The 20,727-nt window shown below is 40.1% G+C and overlaps 1 protein-coding gene across 1 annotated transcript in view; it reads left to right on the forward strand.

Moving 5' to 3' along the window:
- The window catches only part of PTPRC (protein tyrosine phosphatase receptor type C), a 96,594-nt gene that overhangs the window by 40,990 nt on the left and 34,877 nt on the right, over nt 1-20,727 (forward strand). Inside the window, exons 3-9 of the mRNA XM_081946449.1 lie at nt 6,616-6,663; nt 9,260-9,460; nt 12,107-12,187; nt 14,620-14,637; nt 18,252-18,470; nt 19,629-19,733; nt 20,422-20,577. Of these exons, the coding sequence (XP_081802575.1) occupies nt 6,616-6,663; nt 9,260-9,460; nt 12,107-12,187; nt 14,620-14,637; nt 18,252-18,470; nt 19,629-19,733; nt 20,422-20,577 (828 nt within the window). The remainder of the gene's footprint in view (nt 1-6,615; nt 6,664-9,259; nt 9,461-12,106; nt 12,188-14,619; nt 14,638-18,251; nt 18,471-19,628; nt 19,734-20,421; nt 20,578-20,727) is intronic.

The following is a 20,727-nucleotide window of genomic DNA, read 5'->3' on the forward strand; positions in this document are numbered from 1 at the left end:
TACAAAATCATGTTTGCGCTTTATGATGCAATCAAGCAAAGCTTCTTGAAAACAAGATGAGCCAAATATGGGGTGAAAAAATAATTAGCCTTGGTGAAACTGAAATGGACTGGGTTGTTCACCCCTAGTCACGAGCGACTTCAGCTTTCAATTCTGTCGGTCAGAATTACTTTAACCTTGCCACATAGCCATATGTTGGCCCAGAACTTTGATCAAGTAATAGAAAGAGGATGACTTCAACCATTGATGTCTTCATTCTTTATTATGTCTGATAAGTCTCATTCCTGATCAACTTTGCAGAAATATCTAAGCTGGTTTTTAAAAGTCTATTAATATTTATTACCTGTGTTTATATGTAGGCTCATTCTATTAATAACTTTAAAGGGTTTTATCTTAATTAAAATCCAAACTTATCCATACAATTATATACAGTAAGATAAAGGATGATGCTGGTTAAGCATATTGCTCAAAGTCACACACCCCAGCACTGCTAAGTTATTCTTTTCCAGTTTCAGAGCTTTCCAGGATATGGTAAAAAAAAAATGGCAAAGTGGAGGCTGTGAGGATACAATCTCTTACTGCTCTGATAGAGTGATACATTAAAAACAGGCAGAGGCTGAATCATATATTAATGGTTGCCTTCTTGACTTTTTAACCATGTTCTGCATATTAAAATTTAATATTTCCATGTTAAAATAATGGAGCAAGAAGGGGCTGGGCGGGTGGGATTGTTTTGCAGATGGAGAAAGTGTAGAAAAAGGCTTTACATCTTAGATCCATATGCTTGAACTCATGTCACTGTAGACCAGGTGTGATCTGTTGTTTGACATAGAATTCAGATTGTATCTGATTTCCGCTCAGCAAAACCTGATCTCACACTGACATGTTTAGCAAAGCTGTTTTTATTTTCAGCATATCCCCATTACGGGTCCACATGCCCCTTCTTTTAGAGCAGGGTTGTCAAACTTGCAGCCCGCAGGCAGGATGTCATCTGCTGGCTCCGCCCCCGTCCAGTTTAGCAAAGGCAAAAAAGGTCCCAATACATCACATGAAGCCACCATGATGCTGTGTGTTTGACACCCTTGTTTTACAGCTTCTGGTGGTGGGTGTTCCTCAGAAGATGCTTTAAGAATTTCCTCTTCTAAATATCAGCTGCACTTAGGAGGTTAATTGAGGAACTGTGCAGGTTGAATGAGCTTGCTAGCAATGTGAAGTAGGTTTTAAGCCAGTGATGGTTAACCTTTTCGGCACCAAATGCTGAAACTGGAGTGTCCGAGTGTGCACCCAGAGTGCCAGAACCGGGAAGAAAGCAGCTGGCTGGTGCTCATGAACAGCGGCCAGCTGCTCTTCTGGGTTCCATCCTGCATATGTGTGCCGGTCAACTCTTCTGGCATGCATGCGCACCAGCTAGCTGCTCTCTTCTGGATTCTGACACGCGCATGTGCGCCAGCCAGCTGACTTTCTGGGTTCCATCCCGCATATGTGTACCGGATAACTGTTCTAGCATGTATGCGCACCAGCCAGCTGCTTTCTTACAAAGACCAGCTGGCTAGCATGCATGCATGCACTGGAACCCAGAAGAGAGCAGTTGGCCATTGTGCGTGTGCATGATGGAAGTAGGGAGAGCAGCTGGTGATGGTGCACGTGCCCATAAAGAGAGCGCTGCATGCCACCTCTAGTACATCAGCCAATATAAGCCAATATTTGCAAAGCAGTTGCAATATTCATAGGTTCTCCTGACCAAGCCAAACATATTTTCGTCTCTTTCTGATGTAAGAATTTTCTGGCCCATTCCATGACATGACACCCAATGATTTCTTTCCAGATGCTGCTTTCATTTGATTGGCAACTCTTTGTGCAAGACTAGCCTTTGAATCTAGCAGTTTGACCACAGTCTTCTTTTAAAGCAAAATGCAACAACAAAATGTTTAACTGAGTTCTTCACACCAGCTCTCTCCACCTTCCACCCATTTCCCTTCTGGTATTGTAATCGTAGGTGAGAAAGATCTTGGGAGAATGGGCCAAGAAATGCTGCCTAGGGAGTGATCAGGTAAGAGACACCATAGTTGGCAACTGGATACTGGACAGGATGAGAGGCTCAAAAGAGACCCTCCTCAGCTTCTCAGACTGTAAAAGAAATGGAGGGAGAATTACACTTTCAGACTAACACAATTCTCTTAATATAGCTTTACAATGAAGTAGAATTAGCTCATGTTTCCTGCCTCACCTGCCTAGAAAGGCAGCTATGTATGACTTCAGTTTGGACATCTGCGGCATTGCGCTGGGAATAGCTGTTGTACTGTATAGACTCATTCGGATGTAATCCGAGAAGGGTTTATTTCTCAATAAGCTTGCATAAGATGCTAATTTTACAGTAGATTTGGTTGTTGGAAACTGGGTTCAATCATCTCCCATGATGCTGGACTGCCCGGATAGGCTGTTATCAGCGCATTAGCATTTTGCATGCATGCTTGGCATCTGATATATAGGCACATAAAGTCATGCAGGCACACCATCATACAGATTGATACATCAGTAACAATCCTTCCCCCACTCCTTGAAATTTATTTTATATACATTTCAAAAGTTTGAAACTCCTTCCAGTTTTGGAGGATTTGCAGTGAACTGCAGAAAGGTTATTTTTCTGGCCTCTAGAGTTTATAGCCCTTAATTCAGGGGTGTCAAACTCAAGGCCTGGGGGCTGAATCTGGCCCACGGGGTTCTTAGATCTGGCCCACGTGGCTGCCCTGGAAACAGCAAAAATGGGCTCCTGTTTTTGGCTGCCACAGCCTTCTGCAACTCTCTGCCAGTGAAAACGGAGCTTGGGAGGGCGGCATGCCTGTTTTCGCTGGCAGAGTGCTTGGACCACCACAGGCGCTCCCGACACAAGTGACATTGAGCTGACCATGTCCAACCTGCCCATGCCCCCACCTGAGGTCAAATGCTACCCTGATGCGGCCCTCAATGAAATTGAGTTTGACACCCCTGCATTAGATCATCTTGCATGAAAGATCCTTCATTTCAAGACATGTTACTGGCAGCCATCTCTTTCTATTTAAGAAAGGTTTAGTACCCTGTTGAAGGCAGACCACGCGTGGGCTGGAAAAATTAGATGGCAAATTTTTGCTGTTGGTCACCTGGTTTTTTGTAGCCCGAATCTGTTGTGACTACTTAATTGTAGTTTCTAAGATAATGACTTAAAAAAAAAACAATGGGCCCCAAGATGATCTCATATCAGTAAATCAGTTTTATTGTCAAAAACATGCCAAAAGTTAGCAATGTTTTCTTACAAATATCATATTTATGCTGAAGTTCCAATCATATAAGCTTCCCTAAACCGTGGTAAACTGTGTAAAATATAAATAACTAGCTAGATGTGATCACAGCCATAGGGTTTTTACATCTTTGTCTTTTAAAAGCAGATCTCCTCATCAATTGCCTGGGTGGCTCATAGCTACCTTGTTATAGTGAAACTGATTTCTACCTCACAGAGTTTTTTAGCGTTTGTTGGAGTTTGTTATGTTATGGTGCCATCTACTGATTTCTTATTAAATGCTTTTTAAAAAACTCAAGGGAGAGTAAAGATAGCAAAAAGAATAACCCGATGGCTGTCGTCTAGTTACTGTACCTTTCACAGCTGAATAACGGTCTATAAGTATTAATAAACTTTCTATCCCAACACATAGTATATAAATCTTACTTATATTCACATGTATTGTGTCAGAATGCTGTTTATAGACTATAGCTCTATGGCCTTTAACACCATCTTACCAGGAATTCTCATTGAAAAGTTGACTGACCTGAATTTCCCTCCCCTCACTTGTGAATGGATCAAAGACTTCCTGATGGAGCGTCCACAAACAGTAAGGGTTGGGTCCTTTACATCTTCCACGCTGGAGCTCAGCACAGGCTCCCCTCAGGGCTGTGTGCTCAGCCCATACCTGTACTCGCTGTATACATACGACTGCATATCCTCTGATCCATCCAACATCATAATAAAGTTTGCAGACAACACAACAGTACTGGGTCTCATAACTGGAGGGGACGAATCAGCATACAGGGAAGAAGTCCAGAAGGTGTCCGCATGGTGCTCAAGAAACAACTTACATCTAAATACTAGTAAGACAAAGGAGATGGTGCTAGATTTCCGGAAGCACAGAGAGGAACCTGCCCCACTGTATATCAAGGGGGGCTCTGTTGAGAGAGTTTCCTCTTTTAAATTCTTGGGAGTGCTTATTAGTCAAGATCTCACCTGGAAAAACAACACGACTCTGGTGATTGGAAAGGCCCAACAGAGACTTCATTTCCTTAGAGTCCTGCGAAAAAATCAGGTGGCACAGTGGATGATGACCTCTTTCTATCGGTCCACCATAGAAAGTGTCCTCACATATTGTATTACAGCATGGTATGCTGGTCTAACAACTGTGGACAGGAAGGCACTACAGAGAGTGATCAATTCGGCACAGAAACCATTGGTTGCCCTGTGACACCACTGGATGACATCGCCAGATCTCGCTGCTTTAGCAGAGTAAGGAAGATACTCAGAGATGATTCACACCCTTGTCAGTGTCTCTTTGCACTTCTACCATCGGGCAGAAGACATCAAAGTATAGCCAGCCGAAAAAACAGGTTTAAAGATAGTTTCTATCCTTGGGCTGTCAGACTTTTAAATACAACCCACAATCACTCCATGCACACGCTAGTTTTTTTTCTTTTTCTTTCTTTTTTCATTTCTGTTATAATTTTGCACCAGTGAGGTTAAAACCAATTTTGTTGAATTTAAGTACAATGACAATAAAGATTATACTTACTTATGTGGACATACGATATATACACAACACAGAAATGCATCAGCTGCATTCTTTCTCTGCCTCTGTCTTTCTATGTGGCTACTTTATTTTGTATCTGGCGGTATCTGTGTAGGTAGTTGATTGTGCTGGACTCATCCCTCATATTAAATCACAATTTGGTTTATTTGTTTTGGGTTTAACATATAGTCACTGTGGTTTGTGAGTTATGCTTTATTGTGATCTAATGAAGCAAATCATGATATGAAAGTGGTCCTCAATTTAAGACTGTAATTACAATTCCAGTTGTAAGCCATCATGGTTGTAAAGCCACATAACTAGACCTCTTTTGCAGTGGTCATTGAGCGAATACTGTGGTTGTTAAGTCAATCCATTGTTTGTTTTGGGGCAGTTTTTGCTAAACATCCATTTCCAGAAAAAATGTTATAAATCGCAGTGATAAGATTGCAGCGCCCTGCAAATGGCTATAAATGTGGGCCCTTTGGTGAGCATCCATAATGTGGTCATGTGACCCCGGGGGAGGGGGGAAGACACTGGAACTTTGAATCCAGGTCATAAATAGATTTTTCGGGGTCTGTCGTAACTTCAAACAATTGCTAAGTGACCAGTCAGAAGTTGAAGATCTATAGTACAATGAGCATATCAGTCTCTATAGATAACTTGTTGTGTCTGTTGTGTATACAATGGATGAATGTTTGTGTGGGTACCTATACATTCACATATTTTTCTTTCCCTACATTCAAGAAACTAAAAAGGATTGACTAAATTACCATTTTCTAACCTGGAATCTGATGGTCTGCTCAAAGAGGTTTTTTACCTTGAGGTGCTCAAAGAGGCTTTTACTGTGAGTTTTAGGAGAAATCATTATGAATGACACATTACTCTCTACAGATTCCAGAATGCTGTTTTAAGGTGTTGGCATTATTTAAAGCTGCCCTGTGACTGTCATCTCATCTTATTCCATTCAAGCAATACGACAATGTCAAAGAACCTGACAGGACTGACAGTGACTTCCCTAAACTTGAGATAAGAAGTCTTAAGTAAGGGACTTATTTTCCCCGAACCAACAAGTGAATTCAGTTGTGGACAATCTCAAAAGCTTGAGCGTGAACCAGTGTGGGTTCTCTTTTGTTTGGCTATTAATGCAGTGTAGCATTCCATTTAACTTACATTTTAACATTTTATTGTGTACTTTAAGTTTTGTTAGCCTCCATCTTTAAAACAAAAACAGGTTATAAATCAAATGTATCATTACATAAGAGGTGAGAAGGGAACTTCAATCAGTTAAAATATTCCTTAGATACAAACTGGCAGCTGAAAGTAATAAAGTTTTCAAAACTGCTTATGTTGGATGAGGTGGGCACCCTTTATTTCAAATCGATAAACCTATGTTAGTATTTTTAACATGTACAGTATGAACAGAGTTGAACCTGATTCCCAGAAAACCCACAAAGGTATTATGTGAGATTGAGGTTTGCTTATGTTAGAGTTAACTTATTGAATCACAAAGTCTCTAGTCTGAGGGCATGTCATATTAACAACTATGTCTCTCTCCAAGAGCTTGAAGGAAGGTATGCATCTGTTGTATGGAAGCTACAATATCATCTTGCATGTCATGTCATGGTCATGTAATAATGTGGATTAAGCAGATTACATCATTTGAATTACATTTGATATAGTAAGATTAGCCAATACAGAATACTGGGAAACACTACCCTTCAGTTACATTTCGCCATGTGGCAAATATAGATTTCAAATAAAAATAAATAAATGCATGTATTCATGTCTCCTTTTTCCTCCTTCTTAGGCCAATCAACACCACCACGAACAACATCTATTATGAAAGCAACAAATGGTAAGCACTACGTGTATTTAATTTGTTTTTGTGAAATCTTTGTTTTTTATGGAATATGATCTTATGCCACAATAGCCATTCATCAGCAACATCCTCCTGAACATCCTTCCTTGCTAAGAAATGAGGGCAATGGGATGGAAATGTATGATTACAGTTTTGAAATTAAGTTGCTATAAAGTGAACAAAAACAGAAGAGATTTGCATTCTATCCTTAATTGATTTTATAACATTATTCAATGGTACTAACCTTTGAGCAGCGTGGTGGCCTAGAGGTTAGGATGCTTGCCTCACAATCAGGAGGCTGAGAGTTCGATCCTAGGCAGAGGCAGATGTTTCTCTATCAGGACACAAAAAGAAAGTATCTGCTGTGAATTCCATGTAGGCATCAGGAAGGGCATCTGGCCAGTAAACCCTTGGCTCCATTCAGTTGCCCCGACTCCAACCTGATGCAAGGGATTATAGGGTTGTAAAAAGAAAAAAAATGGTACTAACCTTTAATGGTTTTAACATTACATTTGTCTCTCCACATTTTTGGGAAGTATTTGTTTAGTTTGGCTTTCCTTGTTTTCTCTGGTGTTGTTAATTTAATTTTGTTGTAGTACTTATGAGTTTGCCAAAATAGGAAGGCAAAAATGTACAATGCCATCGTCTAGGGATTTCTGTGTCAGAGTTCCAAATAGTATCCTCAATCAAATAAGAGTCCGAAACTAGGTATTCCTCTAAGTTCCAATTTATTAAAGAAGCCATGTTGGCACATCTGGGAAAACCCGAATCTGAAAGCTTCCAGGTTTTCCCCATCCAGTTGAAAGTTCAAGATCCTGCCCCAGCACCCGCATGTTCATCACATGGCCCAATCAGTCACTGTCCAGAGGAAGATTCCTCCCAGTCACGCCACTCCAGGTGCAGGGGCAAAATGACCTTGACTCACTGAGAAAGAATGTTATTTTGACTACATCCCTCCCATGCTCCATACAATCCCCCCTCACTTTCCCACAGTGGAATATGTGGCAGGCTTGAGGCCCACTGTAAAAGATGCTTCCAAGCTTGACATTCTGATTTATAAAAACAACTTCAAGGTGAGATTTTCTGTTCTTTCTCTGAAATACACTTTTCCATCTTATGTCATCTCAAGTGTTCTTATCTGTTTAAACTAGTTTGTTGTGGATGCCTTGGTGTATAAGTGTGTACACAAATGTACACTCACATAGACTTATACACAAGAGTGTAGATATTTGTGGGTGTGGGTGTGCGTGCATGTGAGCCCCAGAAGACCCACTCACAGAAGAGAAAATAATTCACAATTGTTGTTATTTTTTTGGGAGGGGGAGAGAATAATGGCAAGGCACAGCAGCAGAGACCTTGTCCAATGGCGGATGTGGTAGCTTATCATTTTATATCTTGCATATCTTGCAAGCTGTGGGAAGCGTATCTCAGTCTGGATAAGATTTTCTTTAAATGATTTCACCAAACCTGCCTGAGCATAGTATAGGTGCAACTGAGATGTGTGACTATGCTTTATGTTCAGGGATGGGATCTTACCGGTTAAACAACTGGTTCGCTGAGCGCGTGCACTGATCTTCTACTGAACCGGTAGAATCCCAATCCTGTCTATGTCTGTATCTTATACTTTTACTGGTTTTGTAAACTGCATTCAGAAATGTGGTTGCTGAATGATATGCTAACAGTATAAATGAATGGTGTCTTTTCTCTCTCAAACAATTTCTTTCCAAGGGGCAAATACTGAAAAATGTACTTCAGTTAATTATGTTCTAATTGTTTTTACTACCTTTTGGAGTGATTTTCATGACTTTCTGATGAGTGAAGCTCGTCTTATTTCAATTTAATATATTTAATATGCTGCAACTTCCAGAATGTTTTTTTCAAAAATAATAACAATATAATTGAAGAATTAGAAGGGTTAAAAGTGCTAAAAATGCACATTGCGGCTACAATAAACCTTATCAGAAAATCAGTGTTGTATTCTTCTAAAGTGTAAACGTATTTAAACGTTTAACTGCCTTTAACGGAGGCAGAATTGCTAAATTTAAGGAAGGAAGTAATATTAGAGTAATGAAATGAGGAATGGGTGAGTAGATCTATGTTTTGCAATGTTTAATTATAAACATTACAGGTAATCCTCGATTTATGACCACAATGGAGCCCAAAGGTTGTGTTGTTAAGTGAGATATTTATTGAGTTTCCCCCCTCCATTTTACAACCTTTTTTGTCACCGTTGTTAAATGAATTACTGCAGCAGTTAAGTTAGTAACCCAGTCGTTAAGTGATTCTGGTTTCCCCATTGACCTTTGCTTGTCAGAAGGTCCCAAAAGATGATGACATGCGTCTGAATTTTGATCATATGATCATGGGAATTTTGCAAAGAACATAACTGTGGAAAACAGCCATAAGTCACTTCATTTAGTGCCATTGTAACTTTGAACGGCCATTAAATGAGCTTTGTAAATCGAGGACTACCTGTACTGTGTTTCATACATTTCCGAGTGAACCAAATCAATTTGGGGTATTTTTTTTTAAAAAAAAATCTGTTTACAATAATGCTGATATTTTCCCCCCATTCCTTATCTGCCCTCCATAGGAAAAGCAACTCCTGACTTTTCATTGACACCTTCACGCACCACTCCATTCTCACCTGCAAGCACCTTTGAAGCAAAGCCTGGTTCTCCAACCAACGAAACAGTGCCTCCTCCTGTTTCTCAGGCTGTTAATTTTACTGAAACCTCTCTTAGCAAAGAGAGTGTGGCTTTCATTGCTACAACTGCTTCCCTCACTATCTCAGGTTTGCTTTAGTGATTCAGGCATAAGGAAATTAGACTAAACTGAGAATTTCAGGTCATAATGCCTTGTAAATATTGTCTGTTTTCAATGGGAAAGCTCTGTTTCTACGTTGTAAAATTGAATTCCATAGGGCTGGAAGCATTTTATTGGGATGCTTGATTATACTAAGTTGCAATGCAGAAATACAGGTAATGGTGACAGCTCTGCTCTCTGTCTGGAATGGTCAGTCCCTATGTCAGCTTCCCCCAACCTGGCGCCTTTCTGATGTGTTAGACTATGGGTGTCAAACTTGTGCCATCACGTTGCCATCACGTACTGTTTCATGATGTTTCTCCCATTTGCGGAGCTGGGGTGGGCATGGCCTGCACAAGACCAGCTGGGGTGGGTGTGGCTTGCCCCTGGGCCATCAGTTTGACATCCCTGTGTTAGACCCTGTGTTAGACCTAAAACTCTCCAAATTCCCATAGACTGAGACTGATACACTGAGTACACTGGGAACTCCTCCCAACCCATCTGGATGGCATCAGGCTAGCAAAGGTTGTTCATATATGAAGCTAGATAATAAGTAGGAAATGAGGCAGAAGCTCTTTCTATAGTGCCTGAGAGATAAATACACGGAAAAGTGTGAAAAGTGATGTATCTCATCAAGGCACAAGCTGACCTTAAGTCTACTTTGTTTTATGCACCAGCAAAGGCTGAACCTCTAGGGAGACTTCAGCTAGCCTTAGCTGTCAAGCAATATTCAGAATTACCTTCTCCTCCTCCTCCTGAAAATTTTGAGATTCAGGAATGTTAACACCATTTGCTTAGTGTGGCAATAAGTGAAACAATTAGTGGGACGCCTGTGCTATGACTATGCACTAAGACGGAAACTTGTTGAACTTGTGGCCATGGACCGGAAGCATCACACGCTGGCCACGCCCACCCCCAGTTTAGCGAAGGGAGGAAAAGTCGAGCTACATCACATGATGACAACGTGACACTGTGAGTTTGACACCTCTGCACTAAGATAACCAAATAATGGATACTAGGATGCTTGGGCCAATATGCAACATTATGTATCTGACTCAGAGTGAGATGGACAGTACCTAAATTTGACAAATAAATCAAATGTTAACATAGAATTAAGATGTTGAAAGTCAACCTCTATTTGTTTGGGGAGGAGGGGCTTCTACAAGCCGAAGCATAAGTTATAGGACATTGGTCATCTGAATAATGTAGCATCCTCCTTTTTTTGCAAAATTGCAAGAGAGCAATATTTCAACCAATTGTGTAGTTGTGAAGGCTTGGCAAAGTCCCTTTGACTTCAGTGAGACTCTCAGATAGTATGCATCACAACCTTGTTCAGCCTGAGCAGTCTTCTGATGTGCTGGACTCCAGCTCCCAGGGTGCTTAGTAATCTATACTTTAACAATGCAGGCTGGGGGAATTATGGGAGCTGATCCACTATATTTAGAGAGCATCACATTGGGAAAGGATGATGTATAAGACTGCTGCCTGATTAAGTTGTAGCAGTCTGATAGACAAATTATGTGCTATGACCATGGAAAGCAGGACATCTATGCATTAAAGCCCCTGGAAGCTTCAAGCAACTTGTGTGTGTATGTTTGTGTCTGCCACTGTGGGTACATATCTATGTGAGTTGAAAAACTTGATTGGACTGATGCAGGAAGAGTAAACATGCTGTGAAAACATGTTCTGGGTTTGGGTCCTTCTTCTGTCTGCAAAACCTAGAGTGAGCAGCTACAGTACCACAAAGTTTCCCAACCCTTATGATATTTAGATTAGCATATTAATAGATTAGATATAGATTAGCAGTAGTATATTTATTATGATCAGTGATCAGTATTTTTTTGTAAAGACGTTACAAGAGTCAAAGGCATAGAAAATGCTGAGATGTTTAATAGGGATAAATAAATAAAAACATTATAAATAGTAAAAGAATAGTAAAAGTCTAAACCCTTCAAAATAGTTGAAAGAAAGAGATTAACAACATAAATGGCATATTATTTCTTGTCCAACCCTAACCTCAATGCGATTTTTAATTTTTTTAAGGGAAAGTCTTATAAATTAGCATAGGATATTGTAGTACTAGGGAGTTAGAAAATCACTGATTCAGTAGTGTTGAAATCAATGTATTATTACATTCAAAGTGTACTGAATTCAACAATTAATATGGGTTGCGCAATCAGTGTAAAAATATTATAGCATGTAAATATCTTTTCTAAAATCTTCATGACTGCTCTATCAAATTTGCGACATTTTTCTTAATAGCTTGTTTCTTTACAGCAAGCCATGGGGTGAAAAAAAAGGCTAATTTGGCCCTAATCTGATTACCATCATGGTAGACCATTGTTCATCATTACCTCTGATACAACCACTGTGAGGTGTCATAATCTCCAATTAAGTAGAAGGATTTCACCTTAAATTAACATTAGATGTGTGCATGTTTGTTCAGAATGCAAGCTCTGTTCTTGTGTAATAGATTGATGTAGCATGTAATACTACATCATATATTTTTCTACTTTTGATTTGGAAAAGCAACATGGCAACTTTCCTTTCACCTTTGAAATTATTTCCTTAGATGGGAAATATATTAGCAGTTATTTCTGGATGTGATGCTAACATTCTGTTTATTTCTTGGCAGATGATGGGAGTACTTTCTTTACTCCAACCACTGGCACTGCAACAAGCATCTCTTCAGCTCTCCCAAACACCACCTCAATAGGTGACAAACCTGCACCCATTTACTTACTGCGCATGCAAAGTTTTAAATACAAACCACACTTTAATCTTAAAGTGTGGTTTGATCCTATGAACATTTGTTGAAAATGTTTTTCGTAGAAGTCAACTGAATTGAATGGTTAATAATGTAGAAACTGTTTCTGAATTCTGCATTCAGCCCTATAATCTGAATGAAGAGCTAAAATTCATAAAGTAGTTGATTTGGGGGCTGTTGTTGTTGTTTTGTCTCTTTGAGTCAGTGTTGACTCCTGGACAGATCACTGGAGCTTGTTTGGCAAGATTTTCAGTAGTGGTTTGCCTTTGCCTTCTTTTTAGGGTAGTGAGAGAGTGACTGGCCCAGAGTCAAGCAATTGGCTTTGTGCCTAAGGTAAGACTAGAACCTTTGGTTTCCTTGGTTTCTAGATTGGTGCCTCAACCACCACACCAAGCAAAACGTCTTCAAGGAAAAACAAAATATTAAGGTTGCTCTCCCCTTTTCAAGCTCCCATCCTAATAAAACCTCTCTCTTCATGCTTACTAAGAAGAATTTCTTAGTTGGTTTTGACAAATCAACTAGATCAGATACTTGCAGTTTGCTTCATCGTACTGGATGAAGAGATGCCCATGTATGCATCTCCAAAAACATGAAGGAGCATTGTGACAATCCAAACCTATGATTACTCTAATAATGGCAATGCATTTCTGCATGATTGCTATATATGGATCTCAACTGAGTACATAGACAACCATAACATTAATTATCAATTAAAAACTGTGAGCTTTACAAGCTTCCAAATATGTTTCAAGTACAGCCTTAAGATTGGAGCTTGGAGTAATGTATCTAACATCTTCAATTAGCTTGAGCAATATTTCCATAGGATGATCTAATCCAGGGGTGTCCAAACTTGGCAACTTTAAGACTTGTGGACTTCAACTCCCAGAATTCCCCAGCCACAAGTCTTAAAGTTGCCAAGTTTGGACACCCCTGATCTAATCCCATTGCTGCTGTTAGAGTCATCAGAGTCAGTGGAAGAGGCCAGTTGACTATAAACTGGCTCACTATAGTGTGCCCTTCAAGTTGCTGTGATCTGTATATAATAATTCTGCTAAAAATTCTCAAACAGTACATGTATATGAATATGTAATATTGAATGACAGCTGGAGATGAATTGAGTTTTGCAGTATATTAGAATCTGCTGGTACAGCATACATTTTCCACCAAATTAGCAGATAACTCCCAGTCACTAAATAAAGATCATAGAGCTTTGTGAAGGTTTTGATGTGTGCCTTCCACTGTAATAGAAGGAGGTTTTAGGATGGTGCAGCATGTGGAATGCTGTTGCCTCTTGTGGCAAGGACAGTAGAAAGCAACTATGTTCTACTGTGCCACAACCTTAATGAAGATTCTGAGCATGTTTAAAAAAGAGGATGGTGGACGTATTATTTATTACCTGGCTCCCATTCAATCTTGCATGCAAGGTAATTAAATTCAGCTATGATGTATGTTTGGCAAAAGGTTTCCTGAAATTTGCATAAGGCAAGTTTACAATATGGTTACTCTTGATAAGCTTGTTTGTGTAGTGTATTGGGTAATTACCCAGTTACAGGAAGTCCTTGACTTAATGACAATTTGTTTAACAATGGTTCAAAATTACAAGTCTCATAAAAAGCAACTTATGACATGTACCCACCCTTATGACTGTCGCACCTTCCCCTGCAGTCACATGATCATAATTTGGGCACTTGGCAACTGACTCTCTTTGCAACCAGTTGCAATGTCTGTGGCCATGTGACCGCAATATACAAGCTTCTTTTTTGCCAGTTTCTTATCAAATACGGCCAAAAATCCGCCTTGGGGAAGCTGTGACCACTTGACTCTCTTCCCAACACCCTAACAATTTCATAAAATTGGTTCTGTTCATGGGGTGACTCAATTTGATCATAGTGATTTACAACAAAAATTACATTCCCAATTCTGGTGGTAAACTGAAGATTATCTGCATTTAAATTTAATTGCTGTGAAGCTGTTAGAAATTCTGCAACTGATTGGAGCAGTCCAACTAACCTTATCTAATCTAAGGGTCTGGGGATTCTGAAACAGCCAAGAATTGCTGAGGTACCTATTAAAACTTCAGGTATAGATTATATCCTAAAATTAATGTCTGCTGAGGTCTGATGTCATTAATGGGGCAGAACATTTCAGCATGGTTTATGAGCCACATCCCAAATCTAGCAAGATACTGAATATCCAATTATTGTTTTGATGAAATTATGAAATAATTCCATTAAGCAATGGAACATATTATGTAATCTTCACAATCTCAACCAGAACACAGTGAATTAATGCACATGAATATGTAAATATTAAAAAAAAATTCACTTAGAGGCATTTGTTACAAATGACTTTCTCTTATTTTTGTTTTTTTTTCTTTGCAGACCGTCGTAAGGCTTGTGGTAAGTTTTTATTATATTATTCCCCACCATTCAGTCAGAAATGAAGAAGCTTCTTGATGAGAAGTGAAATGTTTTCCAAGGAAAAAATAACAACAACAACAAAAATCCAGTTCTTTTTTGAAAAGTATCTTTGGGTGTTGATGTTGACTTTAGAGTCAAGCATGCCTGAGGGACTGAATAATTGAAGGACTGTATTGCCTGCTATAAAGAAGATGGTTTCTCAGATCAGCAGAATAGATCCTTTTAGAAGAAGTTCTGGTATTAGGTACTTCTTTCTGCTTGAGGCTCCCAAGTTACTGAAGATTTTCCCCAGGAATGTCTGTTTGGTCTGCACTCTTTTAATATTTAGGAAAATGGCAAACAAACAAACAAATGCCAACCCGAAATTTCCAACACATTTTTTTTCCAAGCATTTAATTGTTAACTGGTTTAAATGATACTGGTTTTAATTGAATGATGATGGAATTGATTTCTTTTGCTCTTTAATACTTTTTCATTCTTGAAAATCAAAAATTAAATGCTTATATAAACGTAACAATTACAACAAGTACAGATTTTGATTTAATAAAATAAAAGTGAGCCCTGGATAAGCCACATTTGACCATGTCACTCTAAGTAGCATCAACTTCGATCTAGGGCAGTGATTCTCAACCTTGAAAACCTGTGTGGTTTACAACTGCCAGAATTCTCAGCTAAACATACTGGGGAATTCTGGGTTCTGAGTTCAAGTCCAGACATCGTAAAACAGCCAAAGTTGAGAAACTCTCTTCTAGAATGAAAATGTTGCTGATCTACCCCTCTTTCTTCTACTTCCTGGAGGATAGAGTATTAAAACTATGTAAGGTAAGTGTCTATCTGTTTGAGAATGAAAATATCCAGAAAAGGTCATTTGGAAGCATACTTTGAGACTTTGGATCTGTTAGCCTCTGTTGAAGTCAAGGATATGTTGTATGGTCCAGTAGTGGGTTTCAGCTCCCATTGCAACTGGCATGCTGCAACGGGAGCCGGGCGTGCACCACGGACACATGAGCTGCGCATGCATGCGCACCCACCGCCTGCGACGCTCCAGCTGCTCAGCAGAGCATTGCACAGGCACCGTACGCTGAGCCCACATGTGCAGATGGCCTATTTCCTTCAAATACAGGTAAGGAAGGAGGGTGGGCAGGCGGCCCCTCCAAAGCACCATTCCGATACTATGGCTGCTGCTTCCGGCAGGCACCGGTATGCATGTAGCGGGGTGTACTGCCTGCAACCCACCACTGGTATGGTCTCAGAGATAGCTTTGTTCCATCATTGTTAATGCTTGAATCGATAAGATGCAAAGAAAAAAATGAGTATGTTTCCCACCCCCTAAAGAATTATAAGAACAAGTTAGGCCAAATTTCCATAATTTATTTTTAATCACTACTTAAGCAGTCTAGGAAAACCTAATCCAGATTGAGTAAACACATCAAGGGCCTTGAAGAATGATTTGAGGTGGCTTTATAAATCTAACAAGAAAAATGTAGATTACACTGATTCTAGAGCCGTGATGGCGAACCTATGGCACGCGTGCCACAGGCGGCACGCAGAGCCATTTCTGAGGGCACGTGAGGCATTGCCCTGTCAGCTCCATTGCGCATGCGCCTGCTGGCCAGCTGATTTTCGATAGTTTTTTTAAAAATCTTCGGAGGATTCCCTGAAGCCTCCAAAGGGCGAAAAACAGCCCAATGCAAACCAGAAATGAGGAGAGAGCTGCCGGAATGGGGGAAAGACAAGCGGCAAGAGGCTTCTTTCACTCGTGCTGGCTGCTCTGTTCCCCCCTCCCTCCCCTGCTACTAAAAAGGATCCTGCCCGATCGCTTGAATCCACAGAGAAATGAGTAGAGTTGCCAGCAGGGGAGAGGGGGAAATACAAGCGACAAGGAAAGAGGCTTCTTTCACTCGTGCTGGCTGCTCTGTTCCCCCCTCCTCCCCTGCTACTAAAAAGGATCCTGCCCGATCGCTTGAATCCACAGAGAAATGAGTAGAGTTGCCAGCAAGGGGGGGGGGAGAAGACAAGCGGCAAGGAAAGAGGCTTCTTTCACTCGTGCTGGCTGCTCTGTTCCCCCCTCCCTCCCCTGCTACTAAAAAGGATCCTGCCCAATCGCTTGAATCCACAGAGAAATGAGTAGAGTTGCCAGCAAGGGGGGGGGAGAAGACAAGCGGCAAGGAAAGAGGCTTCTTTCACTCGTGCTGGCTGCTCTGTTCCCCCCTCCTCCCCTGCTACTAAAAAGGATCCTGCCCGATCGCTTGAATCCACAGGGAAATTAGGAGAGTTGCCAGCAGGGGGGAGGGGGAGAAGACAAGCGGCAAGAAAAGAGGCTTCTTTCACTCAACGTGGCTGCTCTGTTGCCCTTTTCTCCATTTCAGTGATATGGCATCGAGGTTGCCCCACCCACCATCGCCCAGGTCCTCGCTTCTCCCAAACATTTCTTTGCCTACCTGATTTCCAGCTCCATCGCGTTTCTTGCCATCGTGTGCAGAGAAACAAGGTTTGTGGGACTAAAACAAAACTTCAATCAATTACAACTTGGGGGGGGGGGAGAGATCTCGCAAAGTTGGAATTGATTGATTGAAAGGAGTTTTTTTAGTCCCACAAACTTTGTTTTCCTGTCCAAAATGGCAAGAAACACGATGGAAAAATGCTACAGAGGGGAAATTAAATAGGCAAAGAAATGCTTGGGAGAAGCGAGGACCTGGGCGATGGGGGGTGGGGCAGGCTCCATGGAGTGGTGCTGAAATGGAGAAAAGGGCAACAGAGCAGCCACCTTGAGGGGAAAAAGCTGCTTTTCCTTATTTCCTTGCTGCTTGTCTTTCCCTCATGCACATTGCTCTCTTCCTCATTTCCCTTTGGATTTCAGGGACCAGGCAGGATCCTCTGTGCTAGCACGGGGGAGGGGGGGAAACAGAGCAGCCACCTTGAGGGGAAAAAGCTGCTTTTCCTTATTTCCTTGCTGCTTTTCTTTCCCCTGTGCCAGCAGCTCCCTTCCTCATTTGTCTATTGACTGTAGTGCCCAGGATCCTCTTTAATAGAAGGGGAGAATTTAGCAACTGGACTCACACCTGCCATTGTAAAAAGGGCCCAATCTTTACACAGGAGAATGATAAGGGAAGGTTTTTTGACACAGGAGCACACTTGAGCATCCCCCCACCCCCACCCCAATCTCTGCTGTTAGTGGCAGAGCAACTTCTCCCCTCACTGGGTGTTATCCAAGGGGAAGCAGCCAGAGCAGGGAGTAGCAAGGAAGCCTTGTGCAAAAATGCACGGTCCACACAGGTGAGCGGGGACATTACGTTATGTGGGTCGGCACTCGAGTTCGTGTGATAGCAGGCACGTATGTGCTTTTGGCACCCGAGGCGAAAAAGGTTCGCCATCACTGTTCTAGAGGCTTTGTATTTTTATACAAGTAGAGTCATTGCCACAGAGCAGGCTTCGACTCCTCTGGGTACTGAGTACTGTAGTTTAATTAATAGAGGGATAAAATTGTAACCTTATGATGTACGTACATTTGTGGCCTTCTGTGGATTTAATTCTTTTATTTTAAAGTTTCAGAATGATGACATCCAACTTTGATTTGTTCTTTTGTCTTATAGACACTATTCAGCCTTCTGTGAAATTTGGAGAGGATCATAGTGCTGCAAATCTTACGTTTAATGGATCCGTAGGTTTGCTGGATGTTACCTGCAATTCTTGTGATTGGAAAAAAGAGACCAATACTTTATCTAGACTGACAGAATGCCGTACCTATAACATAACAGCAAAGTTCAGCAACGATTGCGAGATTTTTTTCCCCATTGATGTTAACATTTCTGGTAATTATAATTCAGTAAAACAAAATCTACATGATTGTTCTTAAGTGATGTTTTCTGTACTCTGTTAAACCCTGCCTTAAGCATCATTTTTGGGTGGTAGGTAAATCCTAGTGTACTTCTTAGCAATACATAGTACAAATTGATTACATTTAGCTAAATGAGATGGACTGAATAGACCTGCTTTAATGCTGTGGAAACCAGACAGACAAGTTGCTTAACAGTTATGTGGGATTCATGTATTGATGGCAATTGTAAATGTCAACATTGCCATTGTAAGTCAGCACTACCATGCGGCATCATGCTTTACAACTGCATCACTTAGGGATGGAGTTGATGATCCCAATTACTGCCATTAGGCAAGAACCTGAACTTATCTTTACTTTGACTTTGACTTTCAAAATTATGTTTTCATCCTTACTAGCACTAAAGATACCTTCCTGAAATCCTAGTGGCTCTTGAGTTTGCCAGCTAGATGGAGCTGGTAGTAACTCATCAGAAAGCTATTTTCTGAATAGGAAACACTCCTTTCTTGTTTGACATGATCTCAAGATCTCAAGTGTTACCAAGTATCACTCCCCCTTGAAAGGATATTTGTGCGATAAATTTAAAATAGGAATGGCTGGGGCATTTTGCTTTTCAAATGTAAAGCTGAAGATTTAGCAATCTTCAGAGAATTAGGAATTCCCATTTAACAGCTGAAAGCCAGAAACTGGTTTCACTTGCTATACCAGCTTCCCTCATCCCACAACTTGTATCCCAGCTTCCTAGAAACTGTGGTTGATAGGTAGGTGAAGATTTCAGTGCGAGAAACATGGGAGAAACTAAGACAACTCTGGGTGGAAATGGCATTTTATATTTTAGTCCCGTTGGGAGAGGTAGGCCAGGCCTATCAGCCCATGGAAGAAAAAGAGCTTCCAATGTTGTGATCAAAATGTGAGAAAAGATTCTTTGAAATGATTAATGAGCTGCTCATCATTGCAATTACACTTCTACCTTTCTTTTTCCTCTCTTGTTTGTTGTTCATTTTTCATCCAGTGTACAGTTTTGTAACCCATGTATTGTATGTAAATAAGGAGGTAATTTTCCAGCATTTTTTTTTTAAAACCATGAAAAATACTTAAATGAATTCATTTTTCTCTCTCTCTTCCTCTGTTTCAGATAACAAGGCATTGAAAAAAGTCGTCAATGATACTACAATAACTTTATTTTGGAACACTGATGATAAGTGTGAATTGAATTATTCATATTGTTGTTTCCAAAATGGTAGGAGTTTTTTTTTTTTAATCAGTTGGCACTTGATCTAAAATTAATGGGAAAATCAAAAAGTACTTCACCTTATAAAAGATAAAGCAATATTATAAAAATGTTTAAAGAATCTGAGTTTTCATGTATGTTCATATAAGAAGTCCTCATTGAGCAACGGTCTTATACAGTGATCAAAAGTGACTTTGTAACCAGTCCTAACATTTATGGCCTTCAAACATCTGTTAAGCAAAAGAAAGATGAAGAAAGATGATTAAGCACAGCCATGGTTTCACTTAGTGATTGCTTCATTTAACAATCAAATTGTGGGTCCCAATTATGGCCACTACAGGAGGACTGTAGTACTATTATTTATTATGTGAAATACAACCTTTTGGTAGATTGTCTTTAGAATTATTTCTATTCTATTGCAGATTTAATTTTTTTTTCTCCTTAGAATAGCAAATCATTTTTTCTTCTTTAAAAATCAAATCAAAACTCAGCATACAAATCAAAATTCTCAACCCCAGATATTCTTGAGCATTTAAATTTACAGAATTTTCAGTGATGCTTATATAGTTTGGGAATTCTAGGAGTTAAAGTTTACACATTGGGAGGCCAATTATATCTAGGCTTGGCAAATATGGAAGATGTAAAATGTCCCAGACGGCCGGAATTTCAGGTCAATATTTTTTTAAATTCCTTACAGGTAGTATGTGTAGTTTCATTCAACATGGTGTGAATAAGTATCAGTTTCAAGTGTTACCCAACACAAAGTACACATGCACTTCAAGGATTGAAGTATCAAGATTTGTTGGTAAATCAGTAAATGATACATTTACTGAGATTACAACGGACTATGGAAGTGAGTATCACACCGTGACTTTTTAATATTTTGTTACTTACTGCTTACTGAATTTCCCCAGAAATTTAATATTTCTGCATGTGCTTAAACAGGAAGATATATTTATTGAGATCCTGGCAACTGATAATTAGTAAGATATATAAGATTATA

This window comes from Natrix helvetica, assembly GCF_964273705.1.
Source record: "Natrix helvetica genome assembly, chromosome: 3".
NCBI classification, from domain to species: domain Eukaryota; kingdom Metazoa; phylum Chordata; class Lepidosauria; order Squamata; family Natricidae; genus Natrix; species Natrix helvetica.